A 20,041-nucleotide genomic window follows, 5' to 3' on the forward strand; every position below is an offset into this window, starting at 1 on the left:
ATTGCATCCCTAAAGGGGGCGGGTGGCTAAGGAAGGGGCAGGAGCCCTGCCATGCCCGGCCAGAGGGGGAGAAGAGACGGCAAGGGGAGCCACGTCTCGCTTCTCTCCCACCCCACCTGCCAGAAACGAATCTTTCTGAGACTCATTGTGCTGCCACCATCGGCAGTGGCGGGATGCGTCAGGGAAAACAGCGGCCAGCTGCTTGGCTGGCACGAAGAACGGAGGGGAGGTGACAGCAGCGATGGGACATCCAGTTCCACACTCACCTCCTCCACCCCCAAAACAATAAGACACCACCACCCCGATAATAAGGCCAAGCCCTTATTACGGGGTTCAAAAGAAAATAAAACCCTATCTTATTTTCGGGAAAACACGGTAGGACTCATACCAGAAACTTATTTTTAGGTCTTTATAATTTTTTGTCTAAATTAGTTAAATGTAAAAGCTGGTACTTCAAAGGTGATTTTGGATTGGGTCCAGTATATGTTTTCTCCGAATAAGCTTGTTTTATCCATGAGTGTTGTCTGATGTGGCAGAAGTCCATTGATATAAAGGGAGGAATTTATCTGTGCAATAATATGCTATGATTCATTCTTCCATATGCTCTACAGCAACAAGATAGAAATATTTGGAGTTGCAAACTAAGGAAAAAAAGCGTTCTCCAATTTCATGAACCTTGAGTTAATCCTACTAGAGGAATTGAGACAGATCAAGCTATTATATTATATTTTTGCTATAATCTTGCACCAGTAATTCATACATCATACTTCTACTTGGAAGTAACTTAAGTTTCAACTTAGTGATTGATTATCTACTGCATATTCCAAAAGATAACATCAGTTAATTTATATCATACAGCATAACAAAATTTCAGGCATTTAATACAACAATACAAAAATATTTAATAATGTGACTGATAACTAAAATTACAAATGAAATATATTTTAAGTGCTGCTGGGATTGTAAAGTCATACATTACAAATTCAATTAGTTGACACAGTTTAAATAAACAAGCAGAAATGTTAAATAGTCCACCTAAGAATGTGTCTATTTATAGAAGGTGAAAGGTTATCCATTCCATAGTTAAAAGAACAACAATACTTTGGATGTTCATTGCGGTTGTAGTTTTATCATGAAGATTAAAATCTATCCATTTTCTGTAGCTAATTGTACGTGTATAGAGACCTGGATAATCATCTTGATTACAGCCACTGGAAAAACTGGTGATACCTATCAGATAGTATTTGGATACATTTGGGAAATAGCACATCAAAGGTCCACCACTATCTTCCTGGAATGGAAAAAGTAAAATGTTCATGTTATTCTGAAGTTCTGAAATACTACATAGGAATCTTCTGCTTGGTTCAGATAGAGTTGTGATGGCGAACCTATGGCATGCATGCCCGAAGTGGCACACAGCCATGTCACCTGGCACGCGTGACGTCACCCGTTCCTCTTCCGGGTTTCTGGTGTGCATATGTGCCCGACAATCAGCTGGCATTTTTGCATGCGGCAGTGCTGAAAATTAGAAGAGCTGGTCTTCCGTTTTCCTGCGTGAGCATGCACTCTGGCCAGCTGATCGATGCCGAAAAAGTTCACCATCACTGAGATAGTGTTATTTACACAGGCCTTCAGCTAACAAAAAATACATTTTAAAAAAATTCAATTATTTATTCAATTTCAAAATATTGATACAATTTTGTTGGCATATTACACATTTATCATAGACTACAAAACTGTTATGAAAATTATGTTAAAAACAATATAGGGGCTGTGAAAAAGTGCTTAAGAAAAAAATATGTACAGAAAAATTAAAAATCCTACAAACACGAACACTTCAAAAAACATTAAAAAGTAGATAAAAAAATCCATGAAAATACAAAATTTTCATGTCAGAAGTTCCTCTGCATTCAATATTTTCAAACTTTTAATTTTATATGAATACAAAAGGTTACCAATAAGTTTTAAAACAGTGAATTGAACCTATATAAGACTATAAGAAATAAGAGTATTTGATCCCGTCTGTGTTCAATACAAAGCCAATTCAAGGCTGAGAGTTGAGTCCTCCACTTACAGCAATTTGTTTAGTGACCATTCAGTTAAAGCGGCACTGAAAAAAGTGGCTTATGACTGTTTTTCACACTTTCAACCACTGCATCATCCCCATGGCCACACGATCAACATTTAGATGCTTGCCAACTGACTCACTCATTTACAAAAGTTGCAGTATCTGAGAAGCAAAGTCAAGGGGGAAGTCAGATTCACTTAACAAAGTGAAACAACAGTGCTTCACTTAACAAATGCAGCAAGAAAGGTCGTAAAATGGGACAAAATTCACTTAACAAATGTCTCACTTAGCACCAGAAAATGTTGGCCTCAATTGTGGTCATAAGTCAAGGGCTACCTATAGTTAATTTAAAAGAACAAATTACTTTGAGATGTTCCTTATTAAATAAAGTTCTTTCAAAAATACATGAATTCATAAATTCTTTTAATTTATCTACTCATTATTCAATTTAAGGCACTGCAAAATACCAAATGACACTATATATTATACAATTAAAACTTATAAAAATATTTTTATTTTACCATACAGCTATTTGTTGGTGAGGCAGCACAAATCATATCAGTTGATAATCTTTCTTTATACCGTTCGTATTTATTACAGACATATAGTGGAATAGTAATTACTTGAGCTTCTTGTAATACAGTTTGAATTTTGCCTGTAAAGAAAACACAAAATATGTTCAGCATTCTTTCCAAGAGTTTCCAAAAGAGCAGTAAAAAAATTGTACCTTTAAAACTAACAAGTCTGTTATGGAATAAGTGTTCAAAGACTTCAGTTACCCCACTGAATGCTAGGCAATGTGCATTACAAAAAGGTCAAAAGCTACTTACCAAAAGGTAATTATCACTATTTACATTTATTTTACTTCATTTTTCTTAATCATGCTTACTATTCTACAAACAGCATATGTAGACACAAACTCTTTTCTAAGGACATAATTTGGAATATCAGATAGAGTGAACTGCAGTTCATAAGAACTAGTACCATCATAAAGTTGTTAAATCTTTAAATGCTAGATTCCTTGTTGCTAATTGTATAGTAAGACAAGCGCAAGCCTTGTGAAAAATACAGAATATTGGCAGCTTTAGATCCAGTGCTATTTTCTAAGCATAATGTCCTAAGCCTTCAAATCATTAGATGACGAAAAAAGGCATTTTTTCACCCATCCAATTTTTTCTATAGAACCCCCACCTACGTACATTGTAGTCATTAAAATAAATGAAACATAATAATTAAAAAATATTAAAAATATCCAGGTAATTTCAATATAAGATTATTTCATCCTTAAATTTAGCAATATATTTCAAATGTTATAAAAACATGATAATCTCATTTTTAGAAAAATAAAAATAAAATTTGGCTTCCAGGAGAGGAATGGTTGACTGAAGACATTTTTGCAGAAGCAGAATTGACAACTGTGGCAAAGAATGAAGAACTGGTGAGTACAATATACCTGCTCCTGTCTTCTCTGTGAAGGAGAAGATAGGAGATCACCCACATATATTCCAGACAACTGCTCCTCTTATCTTGCAGGTGTGACCAATGGAAGAGGATAGGAATAGCCATCTTGATTGCAACTGCGGTCAGCACCTTTTAAAGGACATTTTCTATTCTCTTTCCAAAATTGCTTTTTAATTACTTTTAAACTTTTAAATTGGATTTTAATGGGATGTTTTTAATTGTGGGCCAAAGTATTTAATCTGGTTTTAAATTCTTTTTAAGTTTTATATTTATGTATTTGATCTTGGCTGTTCACTGCCCTGAGTCCTTCGGGAGAAGGGCGGTATATTATTATAATTAATAAAATAAATAAATAAAATAAACTATTAAGAGATCTTTGGACTGATAAGTTTGAAAACACCAGGTGAGTTTGCTTCAATCCTGAATGAAAGATTTTAATTGTATAAGTTTAAAAATTTAAAGAATTTGTAATAAACAGCAAAAACTAAATAAGACTGATCTCAGAAGTTATAAATGAACAAGGGGGCAGATAAATTGGGAATATAGAAACATAATAAGATTTTGGAATTAATTATAAAGAACCAAGAACCCATGGGAAATAGATATTTTCTAGTTTTGCGAGACATAATGATAAGTAATTTTACGTTTTTAAAAACTGGACACTAGAGGGAACTAAAGATTCTAGGCAGAGGGGGGAAAACCACAAGCGTACCTTTTGTGTCAATTAAAATGATGCAAAACATAACATTCAAAATATTAACAGAGACTCTTGAAGAATAGAACCAGAGTTTAATAACCACAATATCAATAGTGTCAGTCATGTGTCTGCCTCTATGGTTAGACTATGTTTAAAAAATGAAATTGAAGAAATGCAAAACAAATTTTATCTAACAAGTTAGAGCTGATACTGAAAGTGGATTTGCAAATGACAGGCCAAAAGAATAACTTGGAAAAGGATTTCTCACTGGTTATACAAAAGAAACTGATTGTATTTTAAAAATCAAAAGGGAAATACAAATGATGAGCCAAGTGACTTAAATATTTTTTTGTTACTGAATTTAAAAAACAAGTATGTAAAAGACCTAAAGCATTCTTTGTGATGAAATAAAAAAGAATTGAAGAAAAATCAAATCTTAGGACAATGTTTGAATGAAGATTAAGACTGTTAGAAATAAAAAAAAGGAATATAATGTTGGTTAATTGGAATCTTAGTGGAGGTGAAGAATCACTAAATTTGTTTATACCTGTGATGAAGTTTGAGAGTTAATTATTTACATATTTTGTCTTCCTTTCCTCTTTTTCCCCCTTTCCCTTTATTTTTTACTCTTTTTATTCTATTTTCTTTCTCTAAATATAGTTTTATTAACTTTATAATAAAAATTCATGTTTTTAATCTTGACTCTGTTCCTTAACAGCAAGAGTAACTGTTAGTTTAATTCCATCTACATAAAATTAGTTTCTTTCCCAAGAAACAGGCTTGATAATGCCAAAGCCTTTAAAAATATTGAATGTTATATTTTAGGAGTACAACTTCAATATCACATTTACATCTTTAACAATGTTCCCTCTGGACTTGTGTTAAGTAATGCTCCAATTTGAAACCAAAAGGCAACTGTCAAGCCTGAATTTGATTGGGATGTGGGATTGTTTGTATCCTTGGTTATTCTGACATGAATTTAGTTTGTGAAGATGATATATCTAAATAAATTTGTTCTTTGAGGAAATGCAATGCCTCGGAGTTCGATTTGTAATGGATGCATTACTTGGAACCTGATAGCAACTATAGCCTATAGCTGTGATGCGAACCTATGGCACATGCACGTGTGCTGTCGCTAGCTGTTCTTTGCATGCACCGGCCAGCTGGCCTTTGGGTTTCCGGCACTCCGGCATGCGCGGGCATTCTGGTTTGGGCACTCAGTGCCGAAAAGGTTTGCCATCACTGGCCTAAATCAAAGTACATTTCACCAACTACAGGTTATTCTTACTGTTAATAATGTTACTGAATGCTATTATTAAAAAGATAAGAATTAATACAAACTAGAAAAAGAAAAATAGAAAGGGAAAAAAGAAAAAAAATAGAAAATGGAAAAAAAATAATATCGCTAAAAAAAGAAAAATATAGAATTTACTTCCCCTTGAAGCAAGTATAAACTATTCTAGTAACTTACTACCTTCCTGTAAAATTCAACAAGTTTTCTTCTCCCCATATCTCATGTTATCTTCCACCAAATCTTTAGAGTTTCATCATTGAGTTCTGATGAGCAAAGTCCATTTTTAACCTTGATCAAATAAATTAACTTTATATTCCTTCCCTTTACTTATAACAATCCCCTGAAATAATAGTCCTAGAACTTTATTTTGCCTCATTTTGTCTTTATTCCTTCTCATAAAATTCTTCAAACTTTAACAAGTTTCTTTTGTAAATCCAATATAAAAAAGTTATCCAGGTCTTTTGGTTTGTTAATTTGTATGGCAGTATAGCAGTCAGTTTAATTTGTATTTACAGTATAGCATCTCCTTCCATACCATTCCTGTAGCCAATGATTTTTAAATCCACTTTCAAATCAATCTCAGTCATAGCCAATAAAACATCTCCTCTTCCATACCATTTTTCCAAACACTATCTATATAGGTAGTCCTTGATTTACAACAATTCATTTAGTGATCATTTGAAGTTACAATGGCACTGAAAAAGTGAATTTATGATCATTTTTAGATTTATGACTGTTGCAACATCACATGATCAAAATTTGGGTGCTTGGCAACTGGCATATATTTATAACAGTTGCACTGTCCCAGGGTCATGTGAACATCATTTGTGACCTTCCCAGTCAGTTTCCGACAAGCAAAGTCAATGGGGAAAGTCAGATTCGCTTAACAACAGCATCATTCATTTAACAACTGCAGCGATTCACCTGTGCAAAAATTGTAAAATGGGGCAAAATTCATTTCACTGCCTTGCTTAGCAACAGAGCTTTTGGCTCAATTGTGGTCATAAGTCGAGGTCTATCTGTAATGGCAGGCACTGTTAAAATCAACTTCTGGATTCATCCTTCAATACATTCAATATTAAAGTATTTTGTTCCATTCAGATTTAAGTGTTCTTGTCCTTTAGTTCCTTCTGGTTCTCTCTAGTGTCCAACCTTCAAAATCACCTCTCATTATATCCATGTATCCATACAAAAACAACAGCATTTTCCCATGAGAAGGATTCTTAAAATTAGTTTAAAAATTTTATTTCAAACCAATTTGGACTCTTAGTTCATTTATAACTTCTAAAAATCCACATTCTAATCATCCTTTTGCAGGTTATTACCCAAAGGTTTTTTTAACTACTTATATTTGTATTTAAATCTTCTGCTAAGGAGTGAAGGAAACTCACTTCATTGTAGAAAAACTTGCCTTTCTTTAGGTTCTTAATATCTGAAAAACAGTTAATAAGCAATTTCTGAAAGTGATTAAGAAAGGAAATCCAGTATCTTTTGAAAAAGTGCCAGCTTGGGCGAAGATGACAAACCCTCATCTCCCAAAGCTTTAAACCTGCTGGAGATTGTTGGCTGGTGATCTCCTTGCAAGAAGCAATTGTCTGGAGCATATGTGGACATTCCAAAGTGCTCTCTTGTTCAGAGAGGAAACCTGAACAGCTTCCCCAGAAGTCTACTAATCTTCTCTTTACCTAGAAAACAACAGATTGATCTGTTCAGCTGACTATATGGGGCATGTGATAATTTCTTGATGTTGATTATATCAGGAAACCAGAACAAAATAGTGAGGCTCGTGATTCCTGGGGCAATTTATTTAAAACAAATATGCCTGAAAAAGATGCAGGCACAAGAGCATCTCAAGAACTTGTCACCAAATATTTAATATAATGGAAAGGAACATGATTAAATACATATGATTTAATGTAGACTATATGAAAATTATTCATTCTCCTGGGTTTTCTTTCTTAGCCTATAATTTTATATTCCATAACATTTCATAGCCCTAATATGAAAGCACTCATATCAATTTGCTTGAATCATTGGCCAAAAGAAAAGTTGCTTCACATCTGTAATATGAAGTAATTCAGCAGATAATGACATTTAATTGAGTTTGATGTGTAGGCAAAGGCTGAAAGTTATATTAATAAATATTATATTATAATATTTGTATTAATTAATATTAATAATGCAGACAGACAAGGATGGAGATTCAGGGATTTTAATATCAGCAGCGGGAGTAATTTATGCAGAGGTGCATATGGTCTCCTGCTCCCATATGCACCTCTGAACTGCCCTGAAGGACTAAGAATCAGCCAATCCCTCCTAGCGATGGCATCACATGCTTTCTTGTAGGCTGAAAGGAAACATAGCTCCCAACCCCTACTGCCCAACTCTGTTCTCCATAGCAGCGGTCACCAACTGCTGGTCCGTGGACCACTGGTGGTCCGGGAGAAAATGTTGGTGGTCTGCAGAAAAATTATTTGCATTTTTTTATATTGCACTAAATCAGGGGTCCTGGGCTGGATACATGCAGTGAACATTTGTGTTGCTGCAGAGAGTCTTCCCCTTCGGGGTCTTTTTGTACGGATTGGAGTGGGCAGAAATTCCAACTTGGAGTCTCTTCAGCCTCCTGGTGCAGAGCTTTGGGTGAAGGCTGAAGGGAAGTGCCGCTGGTGGCAAGGAGCTGGAGGGCCTTGTTCCAGTGGGACTGCATCATGGCCTGGAACTGGCTGACCTTCTCAGCCCGCTGAGCCTCCAGGCACCAGTACCTGGCCTTGCATTCCTGCAGGTCTTCCCTCTGCTTGGAAAGCATATGAGGTGCTTCTGCTGAGCCTCCTTCTTGGTCAGATCCAATTTGAACTGAGCCAGCTGTTTTGCCAACTCTTTCTCGTGGTGGCTGCTTAGCTCCAACAACTGCTTCCTGTTGGAGCCCTAAGGAGCCTGGGCGGGGAGGCGAGGAGTGGCTGGCAGGAGAGGGGTGAGTAGAGGCCAGTGAGGCCAGGGGTGAAATGTAAAATTTGTTACTACCGGTTCTGTGGGCGTGGCTTGGTGGTGGTGGGTGTAATGTAACTGGGTGGGCGTGGCCAACTTTAAAAAAAAAAAAAAACTTTTCAAAGCATTTTTTTTACCTCTTCAGCCAAGAGGCTGCAGAAAAAAAATGCTTTGAAAAGCCTCTGACGATCCCAGCTGAGCCACGCGATCATCAGAGGCTTTTTTTTTTTACTTTTAAAAGCATTTTTTCGTCGGAAGAGGTTGTAGAAAAAATGCTTTTAAAAGTAACAAAAAAAAAAAAAGCCTCTGATGATCATGCGGCTCAGCTGGGCATGGTGGGGGCGGTGTTCAAGGATTTTTGCTACCGGTTCTCCGAACCACCCGCCGCCATCACTACCGGATCAGGCGATCCGGTCCGAACCGGGAGCATTTCACCCCTGGGTGAGGCGCCTCTTGATGTGAGTGACATCAAGTTGACCACGTCCACCCAGTCACATGACCACCTAGCCGCATCCACTCAGCTGGTCATTAGGCAGATCATATTAGTGGTCTGTAGGATTTAAAATTATGAATTTAGTGGTCCCTGAGGTCCCTGCTCCATAGTACCGTAAGTTAAATTACTTGAATTAAAATATGAAAGCTTTCTGAGTTCATGAAATGTTATCTGCAGAAAGATTAAATAATTACCTTTTTTCTTTCTGTTTTCCCATCCACTTATGTAACATGGATTCTTATCAGTCACTAAATGAGAATTCTGAGGTAAGCAGATAGGCTGAATATATTTATTGTACTCAACAAGCTTCACAAGTTTAAACATTGCAATGTCATTTTCATAGCTGTCCCACTTGAAACCAGAATGGACAATGATACTTTTCACCCGACGACTTATGGTGTGAGAATGAGGTTTATAAAGATGATGTAAACCAATCACAACTCTCCAATATTCTGGGTTCCTAGGACAATAAAATCATTTGTAGAATTAATGAGACTCAGTGGCTGCTTTATATAATTTTAGAGCTATGCAATCTTAAAATCTGTAGTACTGTAGTTCTAATTTAGTTCAAGAATTCTATCAAGTAAGAAAACTTGTAATTTTATCAAGGGGATACCTTAAATAAAAATAGCAACATAGGCAGGGGTGAAATCCAGCAGGTTCTGACAGGTTCTGGAGAACCGGTAGCGGAAATTTTGAGTAGTTCAGAGAACCAGCAAATGTCACCTCTGGCTGAGCCCAGAGTGGAGTGGGAATGGAGATTTTCAATATCCCTCCCCCAGCAGTGGGGAGGGAATGGAGATTTTGCAGTATCCTTCCCCTGCCACGCCCACCAAGCCATGATCACCAAGCCACATCACGCCCACCAAGCCATGCCCACAGAACTAGTAGTAAAAAAAATTGGATTTCATCACTGAACATAGGTACTATTCTCTGCCATTAGGATTTTATTTTATTATGACAATTATTCCTTGAAATTTTTAAGTGTTCAATTTGGAAACTGTAATACAGAAACATGAGATACAAATACCATACAATATCTTTTTGTTCTGAAAGATAAATCTGTATATACGTGCATTACCACATGGATACAGGAGATAACAGCTCTAAATGGATTGGGGGAAGGAATCTATTACCAGTCCCCAAACAGATGCATTTAAGAAACTTAAAAGCAAATAACTGAGGACAATACAATAATTCTCTTCCATTGTTTTTCCAGCTATTTAAAGTATGATACATTAATTCACAGGTAGTTACTATACTGCTAGCAAGATTACTAACTACTGATAGTTCTCTCCTCCATGAATTTATTCATTCATCCCCATTTTAAAATCATCTGGATTAATTATTACTATCATATCTGATGGCAGTGAACTCTTATATTTTAATTATAAATTGTACGAAAAATTTATTTTGGTACTAAAACCCACTGCATTTAATTTCAATAGAATGTATTTATTTATTTAGCGTATGGTTGATCACACACAGTATTAAAACACTTCATTTTTATAGGTTAAAAACAATTAAAACAATGAAAAACCAGTAAGAAAACCTAAGAGGAAAACAGAAATAACATTTCAAAGTTTAATGTCGAGTTTGGAGATCCAGTCAGTAGCTTATTTCAATAGAAGAACCTACTTGTTGCCCATTTTTCATATTATGTATGATTTCATACATAGCATATCTTTACTCTCTAGCTGCATATCTCTTCAGATCGTATCTCCCTTTACATAACATTGCTCCAAGCCAGGCCTGTCAAAATGGCCGCCCGCCCAGATGTGTCATGCACAGGCCACTCCTACCCTGGCTCCACAGACAAAAAACATCGTGATATGTCACGATACATCACATGACACACTTGAGTTTGACACCTGTGCTCTAAGCCAAGAATCTTTCCTCCAAAGGAGCTACATTTTTCCATTTTTACCATTTAATAGTATGCTTTTTGAAGCATAGTGAATAACAGTATTCAAAGTGAAGGTTCACTGTAAATTTATATAAGGAAAATATTATATTGGTAGTGTAACTGGCAACAAACCTTAGACAATCACCAAGATTTATTTTACAGTAAACACATATTGCATAGAAAGAAAGATGCTGATTTTTGTACTCATTTCTATCTAGATTCCAGGCCAGCAAGTTTTAAAAATCCCCAAATAGAGGAATTGACATTAGCCAAATAAAATATCACTATAAAACGGTAGATAAGAGTGCTGTATAGCAGGAAAGTCAGTGTGCTAGTATTATGTTATTTTAAGCAAAAAGATTCAGTAATAGAAATTGGCCATTCTAGAAAATAAAGAAGCCAGTAAAGCAAGTATTTTTTTCTGAAAGCAAATATTTCAGAAAAGTCTTAGAAAATAGCCACCTTTATGCACAGCTGCATAATTATGCAATCATCTGGTCCAATTAGTAACTTTGTACTTGATGGTTAGTTTGCCCTTCATTGAATAGTTACAATATATTCAGTCCCCCCCCTTTTTTTTTAAAGAAAAAAGGGTAGTTCAGACAAAAAATGGATCTCCTAGAAAGTATAATTCAAGATAGTATGCTTTTTTTCTACTTCCATATCTATTAGACTACTTCTTTATCTGAAAAATCTCTCAGCTTGTATATATTATTTTTAAAGTGTTTTTAAAAATAATATATACAAGCTTTTAAGAGTTTTAAAAGAGAGCATTTAAAAGTAGTAGTTTAAATGGACCCTTTCATCAATGCCATTTTAATGGCTAAAACTTTAACATCCTCTTTTCAGTGGCTTATCAATTCTGAAATCAATGAGCAGTTGAGTCACGTGATGATGGATTTTAAACTTTTCACAGACACATGATATTTTATCTATTTCTAAGTATAATATAGTCAATTATTTAGTACAGAAGTAATATTGTCTTAGGAAATGTCTTCTTGGCTCCTCCGGTCTTGTAACAAAAAGCAGTTTAACAAAAAAATAATAATGTACATCTTTTATTCAAGTGAGAAGGAAGGACTCACCCAGGGACCTCCTGTTCCTAAGTGGGACTGTGCATAATATACTTCATAGGATAAATATTGTTTTTTTCCTGTCTATAAAGTTTACTATTGCTGATGTTTGTGTGGGCATAGGTATATAATATTCTTTACAGAAAAAATAATGAAATAATTGGAGCCCTTAAAGGTTTTTTCTTTTGTTTTTGTGAAGGGTGATATCTAATATGGGTCTTAAGAGTGGTGTTAAACAATTTAGATTATCTTTAGACCGAGGCATGATGGCAAGATGCATGCTACCTATCTTTTCAACAGCCACAGCTTTGTGATAGCCAAAAATGAATAGATACTTATGACATTGAATTCTAAAGTTCTCTTCATAACTTTAAACCAGTCACTGAATGCCTGGATCACCATCACATGACCGTGAGGATACTGTGACTATCATAAATATGAGGACCAGTCATTGACTATCACTTGTTCCGATCCTAAGTTGGAATGGTGCTGCACCAATGGTCCTTAAGTGAGGACCACCTCTAGAACAGAAGCAGGATGATATTTTGGTAATACAAGTCACAGCTAATATAATTGGTTTATTCATTTCTATTTATTTATTTGTATGATTTTATAACCGCCCATCTTAATAAATAATTCTGGGCAACTTACAATTCAATGACTGCATTATTCCTTAAAAGAGTAAGTGGAAAATTGGTTAATGGTGCTTGGAAACATCTTGCTTCTCCAGATAGATTAGGAAAAAAAGTAATGCTTAAGGTAACATTTTTACCCTGGCAATAATTAAATATATTAAGATGTGGATTTAATTGACATGGTCTGAAAGCCAAAAATTCCAAAGCTAAATTTTCCTCTTTTTATATTTCCTTTTAAATTGCTTTTGAAAAATATGGCATAGGAAAGAAAGCAAAATAATTTCCTAAAGAATTTTAAGACCTCAGCCTACTTCAATAGTTCAGAAAATTCTTCTATTGAAGTCACAAGCAAAGATCAAAGCATTCCAAATTTCCAGATATAAAATTTGTCCCTACCTTAAAGGAGCAGAAATAATCTTTGCAATCTCCTGTACTCCCACTGACTCATGGCCTTTCCTCACTTGCACTTAATCGCAGAATGAACTTTACACAGGAGGGGTTTTTTTGTCATGCCATTATGATTTTGCCTTCATCTCATCTCCAATTCAGATCTGAAGCTGACTAAAAGCATCCTTAGTTCTGGTTTTAAAACAGTTCTTCCCTTAAACGGGAAACCAGCCAGGAGAGTTTTGCTTTGGGAACTTGGCTTTGAAAATGGGATCAGTCCAATTAAGAGACAGCACACACAGTGTAGGTATCATATGAGTGGTGACTCCCATGTCCACTCCACATCCTATTTTCCTGCTTGTAATTTATTTATCAGGACTACTTTTAATCATCAGTTTAAGGCTCCTTCAGAAGAAAGCTAAATCCATGTTTAAATAGGCTAGTTAAGAGCTAGGAAGTGTGGGAAAAAACATGCCATGAAGGGGAGGGAGCTGTCGTTCTGTAATGGGTCACCCCACCTGTCTTTATAAACTCAGCTCCACCAAAATTCAGATCCCCTTTTCACAACTTTATTAATCCCTGTTGATTAATAGCAATAGCTCTTAGACCGCTTATCCCGCCTATACTTATACCGCTCCATAGTGCTATACAGCACTCTTTGAGCTATTTACACCATTATATTGCCCCCAACAATCTGTATCCTCATTTTACTAACCACAGAAAGATGGAAGGCTGAGTCAACCTTGAGCTGGTCAGGATCAAACTTGAGGCTGTGGCAGAGTTAGCCTGCAATACTGCTTTCTAACCACAGCTGGAACCTGTGGAAAGCTTTGAGTGAATCTTGAAAGATGGTGATCTAGAAACCTAGAGCCCCAGCTCAGACTCCCAACCCTAGCACATTTAAGGACTGGGGACTGGCAGATGCTCTCCCACAAGCCTCTGATATTTGGTGGGAAGGAAGAGAAACAATGCTGTAGGAATACACCAATCTCATACTTTAACTCATATTACATAAAAACACCACCATTTGGTGGCATCATACCATTGCAAGGATAGCAATGAACAGCTATCCCTAACAACAGAAATTTCATCCTAGCTTAGTTTTCTGCCAAGTGACAAACTGGTGAACAGCATTTTAACTATCAAGGAAAAGAGATAAAGAAATTCTTTAGCTGACTTCCGGTTTGGCGTCGCAGCGAGACAGCTGGGGAAATAGCGGGCTCTGATGAGCGCCGTGAAAACCCCGGCTGCCGAACCACTGCCGATGGGTCTTCAGACCGGAACCATCCTGTAGGGACGGGGAAGAAAGAGAGGGACCTCAGACGATCAAGAGGAACAGGCAAGTTCCTCGGAGGTCAGAGGGAACTCTCTGTGAGTTGGCGGCGGGGGATGGCAGCCATGGCGGTTGCCATGAAGCTGGGACAACCGGGCTAAGTATAGAGCTGGAGAGAAGAAAGAAACGGAACGGAGTTTTTTTGAAGCCGGGTGAGTGACAGCCAACTCAGGCTTGAATAACAACAAGAGAAACATCTTACAACTATAAGACCCCTAATGCGTAATAGCGGCTAAGAAGCATGGGGACAAAGAGGATTTTGAAATGTAATTTGGAAAAAACAAAAACCCAATTGAAAATTGATTTCTGAACAAACTAATTGGAAACTTTAAACAATTAGACATGGTCAAAGGATTGGAAAGAAATAAAGAGATCCTTTTTTTCCCTTTCTTTTTTAAATGGCAAGAAAAATAAAAAGAACGGATAATAAGCTTTAAGAAGAAAAAAGGATGTATAAATAAAAGGGGAAAAAAGAAAAAAGAAGTGAGAAGAGCTATTTAAATTTGGACTGGACTTTAAATATTTGATATTTTTAAATTGAAAAAGAAAAAAGAGAAGTCAACTAAGATCGTGATGTAATGGAAACAAAATGGATACTTATTAAGCAATTGGAAATTGTGGATTGCAGAGAGACACCATCTGGAGTAAAAAGGAACACTGCAACTTGGTTCTTTGTTTTGGAAAATTGTGAACTTCACAGACAATAACCATGGGAACTTGTGGTGGAGGATTTTCTTGTCTACAAGAGGCTTGACTTTGGAGGAATAAAAAAAGAAATAGAAGGGAATACAATGGAACTTTTATAATTGGAGCAATTATTTGATTTGGAGAATGGAAATAAAAGAAATAACTATAATGTTGCACAGGAACCTCACACAGCCCCAAAAAGCCCCAAAAAACAACTTTCACACTTTACACACACACAACACAACACAACTGGCTCACTCACAATGTAAAAGCAGCTGTGCTAGACTCAAAATGGCCCCTGCAACAAGCAGGAACGTCGCACAGCCACAAAAAGCCCAAAAAAATAACTTTCACACTTTACACACACAAAATTCCACATTCAGCTTTGTGAGATTTTGTGTGTTTGTGTAGTTAAACACTACAGAAACACACTAAATCTCAGAAAGCTGCAGAAATATTATTTTATTTTATTTTTATTTTTATTTTTATATGAAAGCTAAATTTAAAACTTCCTAAACTTTAAATGGCTAGGTCTAAAAAACAACAACTAAAAAAACCCCCAATTAACTATTTTTTTAAAGCTCCCAAAGGGGAAAAAAGCTTACCCAATAGAACAGGGGTCTCCAACCTTGGCAACTTTAAGACTTGTAGACTTCAACTCCCAGAATTCCTCAGCCAGCTTTGTTTTGCTGGCTGAGGAATTCTGGGAGTTGAAGTCCACAACTCCCTGCCTGCTTGATTGCAGGCAGGGAGTGGCTTGATGATGGAATGGATTCAGGCAAGCAAAGCGAGGCAAGCGTTGCGACTAGCAGATAAGGTAAGCAAGCTGGAGGGGGAAAACATTTTTCCTTTTACATGGCTCTGGCGATCCAAGCTGAGTTGCCTGATTAGTAGGCAACTCAGCTGGGATCGTCAGAGCTTGGATCGCCAGAGCCATTTAAGGCTCGTCAGAGCCTTTTGGGCTGGTCTGCCTGGTTACAGGAGAACGACACCCGGGGTATAAGACGACCCCCGACCTTTGAGAAGATTTTCATGTGTTAAAAAGTCGTCTTATATGCCGGAAAATACGGTAAATGGTATGGTTTGATAGAATTTAGGATAATTGGGAAATTGTGTTAAAGAGCATTATTTGAACTAAGAACTATGTTTAAATGTTAAATTGCTATATTTCTAAAATTAAAAAGATAAGATTTAAATTTGATAAAGTAATAATGGAATAAAGATTTAATGAGCATAATGAAACATAAATATGTTTGAATTGTATTGTTAATAGTGAGGATTTAGAGTAAGAATTGTTGTATTGTGAGTTATTAATTGAATTAAGAATTGAGGTGGGTTAATAGAAGGGTTATTGTTTTAAGTAACCCTTAAATATAAGTAAAGTTAAGTAAATATATGTTAAATTTTTTAAATATGGTATTAGTTGTATATGTGATCTAAGATTTAGAAATAAGTGCTATGGCAAAATAGAATAGATAAAATTTTGTTAAAGATTTTGTTAAAAATTGAACTAAGTGATGACCGGATCAAAGCTGTTCCGAAAGGATGTAATTTGTATGTTTGGAAAAAAATAAAAACACTTTTTGCAAAAAAAAAGAAATTCTTTAGCTGTTTCCCTCTCCTAAAATATGTTCTGCGTGCGTTAAAAGCTGCTGAATCTAACAGAATAACAGAGTTGGAAGGGACCTTGGAAGTCTTGTAGTCCAACCCCCTGCTGAAGCCCACCCCTATACCATCTAGTTTTTATCTAACTTAATTTTATCTAGTTTGATTAAAAAAAATTGAACAAGTGTTGTTAAGGCTGAAGATATACTAAAACACTTTTTCCAAATCTCTCCTTGCAGATATAATTCCAAAATTCAATCAGTTATTTAAAATCTTCAAACTGTACAGAAAAAGATTTAGAAATTAAAGATACATACACCCATTTCTTAATGCAACGTGCTACTGTCAGTACCGAGTTGTTATTAATTAAAGATCCGCCACATACATGCTGATATCGACCTGATGGAACACGATAAATCTGAAGACTAACTTGCCATGGCCATGCTCCAAGCTGAGCAACATGTCCACCTAAAGACTGAGTCTCTGCTGTTATGTTAACTATTGCAGGCCTTGCTCCACATCCTGGAAATCAAAATGTAGTTATATTGTTAATTTTCAATTATTCTAAAATATCTCAAAAATCAATACCAACATTTAAAACATACATAAAATAATAACCAACGAGCCTTTTTAAAATTTATCTGGGTAGGAAATATTTGCTGTTATTGGATCAGATACTGTTAGAAGATTAATGATTCTGAAATACCACTAGCTTTTATTATTAGAAGAGTTGTCCAACTTAATCATTTGAATTGAAGCAGCAGTAAATTCAAGTCAATTTGGCTAATACTTTGATCTGCTCCAGTCAGTGGGATCAGCAGTAAAGAGATTTGGAGTTGTAATCCAAAACATCTGCAGGTGTTTAAATGCCTAATTCTAAACTCACAGGAAGTCCACAATTGATGCCTCAGTAAAACAAACTGCGAAAGTAATTGACTTTAATCTCATGATACTATTCCTACATGCTGATCAGAATAGAGTAATTGTACTCCCTTGTAATATTTTTACAAAAATTTTGTTAGGCTAAAAAAATTGCACAAAGTTATCCAGTGAAATTGGTAAATCAGTGATGTTTTGATTCCAAATCTTCCCAGTTCCACATTATACTGGTCTACATATTTTTATTTTGGCTGCAAAACAGTATCTAACAACAATGGAATGGGAGCCACTTTGCTATAGCAGTTAAGGTGTCAGGCTAGACACTGGGAGACTGTGTGTTCTAGTCCACCTTGAGCACAATGTCAACTGGGTGGTTTTAGCCAGTCACTTTCTCTCAGTCCTAATAAGGAGGCAATGGCAAACCATTTCTGAAAAATCCTGCCAAGAAAACTGCAGGGACTTATCCAATCTGAAATACTTACAAGATTCTCATAATAGTATTTGTATTTATTTATATTCTGCCTTTATATATTAGACACCAGGCAAAAGTTGTAACAGCCCTTTTATTTAGAATTGCTACCAACAACCCAAGCTGCTTTCAACAGCTCCAATTAATGTGAAAAGTCAAACCTACAATACTAGCAACAATACTTCTTCCATAATAAAAACAGCTGTAATGCAATGCTGGTAAGACATAGGTCCAAAGCAATTATATGAATCAACGTCCTTCAAGCCTGAAAACTAACAAATTGAATGTGGCCAAAGAAGCTTCTCAGAATTTCCTACAGGAGCACCAACAACAGATTTACGGGCCGAGAGGTAAAGTAACTGGGAAAACAGCTGGGCCCTTATATTTGGGACTGGATCTCAATGACAATTGTGGAAACGGCAGCATCCACGCCTAGTAACTCTTGCTCATTTCAAAAGTAAAGGAGGAGAGGTTCACACGCCCACAACCTAATTGCTGTACCGTCGAGAAAGTTCGTAGGGAAGGAAACCTTCGCATTGTCGGAACGCAACTTTGCGCAGACATCCTCGCGGACTAGTCACCGAGAGCAAAGGCCTGGGGCAACCCCCACTTTCGCCCCTATTTATGCAATCGCCGATGGGCCTTTCGAGACTCGCCACTGTTGGAAAAATGGCAGGAGGGTAGCCCGGGGGAAGCCTCCTTTTCGGGAACGCTCGCAACCTCTCCCGCCGAGGAGACGTTTCCGACAACGGCCTTGGCCCTTGCGCGCCCTCGGCCAAGGATTCCCGCGCACTCCGGTGACAGTGTCCCCCCCCCCCCTCGATCTATTGGGCTACCCAGTCCTGAGCAACACGTTGGCTCACCGTCGGAAAGATTCAGGAGGGGCAGAGCTTTGGGCGCGGCTTCCCTGAACAGCACAAGCAAAGCCCAAAAGGAAAAAGCGGTGGGGCTAAAATTGCGGCTCATCGTCCGTCCAAGGAGCAAAATGGCGGCCGACTTCGCGTGCGTTCTCCCTCAGGCGGGGCCCGCTAAGGGTCAGGCGACAAGCGGCGCGAGAACGACGGTTCTCCTCGTCAGCCTCGCGGGGAACCCACTCGCGAAGGTGTTACCCTGGCGCAAATCGAGGCACAGCCACCGAGAGGAGGAAGGCGGGGATTTGCTTTCAAGCTGTCATTGAACCCATCCGACTAAAATAACCGCTGGCTGAATCGGGGGACTCCGGGCCCACCTCATCACCATATGGGCCCCTTTGGCTACTCTCATCCTGACTGGCAGACACCACCTGCTTACCTTCCAAAGTAATGGGGGACACAGAATAAACTTGTGGCGAGATGGGCGGCAAATAAATTTAATACATAAATAAAACATTTAATAACTAAATATAAAAACAGCTCTTAAAGCCTCTTTGATGCCCTTCGATGTTGTCCGACTGACGGGAACATTGCCTCTTCATAATACAGCAATGAGTGACTTAATACTTGTCACGACCATCTTAGAGAGGCGCAGAAGAAAATATTGCCGATATATTATCAAGAGAAAATATATTCGGGTCCCATATAAGAGGGACTCATTCCGTTCGTTCCCCCCCCCCCCTTCCCAAAGTATATTTCCTAGTAAAGACGAGCTAAAGGGAACGACTCCCATGCAAATCACGATCCCTTGGATGCAAAACAGATACTGGTTGCTTGAATGGTATGACAGGCAAAAATGTTAAACCATGTGTTGCCACGAAATTTTGGCACTCGAGTTTGGTGTGAAGATGGTAAGAATTTGATCCCAGAATTTGAGAGGGAAACATTTACTGTTGCACAAATGCTTCTTTGCTACCTAAAATTAGGAAACAGTAATTAAGACAAAGCAAAAAAGCATTTATTGAGAGTTAAATGTTTGTATAAGGTACAGGAAGAAACTATACATTCAGTGTATTTGATATTTCAGAAAGCAAGCAATAAAACAATGAAAGACATTGATTACTTGTGACATTTGAACAATAAAACATTGATTCTAGATTACATTCTACAAGTGGCAAATTTATGAATTGCATTATGACTTCCTTTTTCAAAGTGTAC

General features: G+C 37.0%; 1 protein-coding gene across 1 annotated transcript; it reads right to left on the reverse strand.

Annotated features, from left to right (window-relative positions):
- Positions 1–882: 882 nt before the first annotated feature.
- On the reverse strand, positions 883–19,036 carry LOC117662805 (transmembrane protease serine 12-like). Its single transcript, XM_034412453.3, has 5 exons — positions 18,836–19,036; positions 16,942–17,146; positions 9,193–9,458; positions 2,590–2,723; positions 883–1,291 (listed from the first exon to the last, which is right to left on the reverse strand). The coding sequence occupies exons 1-5, from the start codon at positions 18,936–18,938 to the stop codon at positions 1,052–1,054; spliced, it is 948 nt and encodes a 315-aa protein (XP_034268344.2). The 5' UTR covers positions 18,939–19,036; the 3' UTR covers positions 883–1,051.
- Positions 19,037–20,041: the final 1,005 nt, after the last annotated feature.

This window comes from Pantherophis guttatus, chromosome 2 (assembly GCF_059756535.1).
Source record: "Pantherophis guttatus breed Tessera chromosome 2, ASM5975653v1, whole genome shotgun sequence".
Lineage (NCBI taxonomy): Eukaryota > Metazoa > Chordata > Lepidosauria > Squamata > Colubridae > Pantherophis > Pantherophis guttatus.

Excerpts from the sequence above, each read along its gene's own strand:
- LOC117662805 (XM_034412453.3), bottom strand. The coding sequence starts at position 18,938 with ATGAGCCGCAATTTTAGCCCCACCGCTTTTTCCTTTTGGGCTTTGCTT. Across the intron at positions 9,459-16,941 it reads CGTTGCATTAAGAAATGGGT|GAACCCAGAATATTGGAGAG; the intron begins GTATGTATCTTT and ends TTATTGTCCTAG. Across the intron at positions 2,724-9,192 it reads GGAAAACAGAAAGAAAAAAG|GCAAAATTCAAACTGTATTA; the intron begins GTAATTATTTAA and ends TTTTCTTTACAG.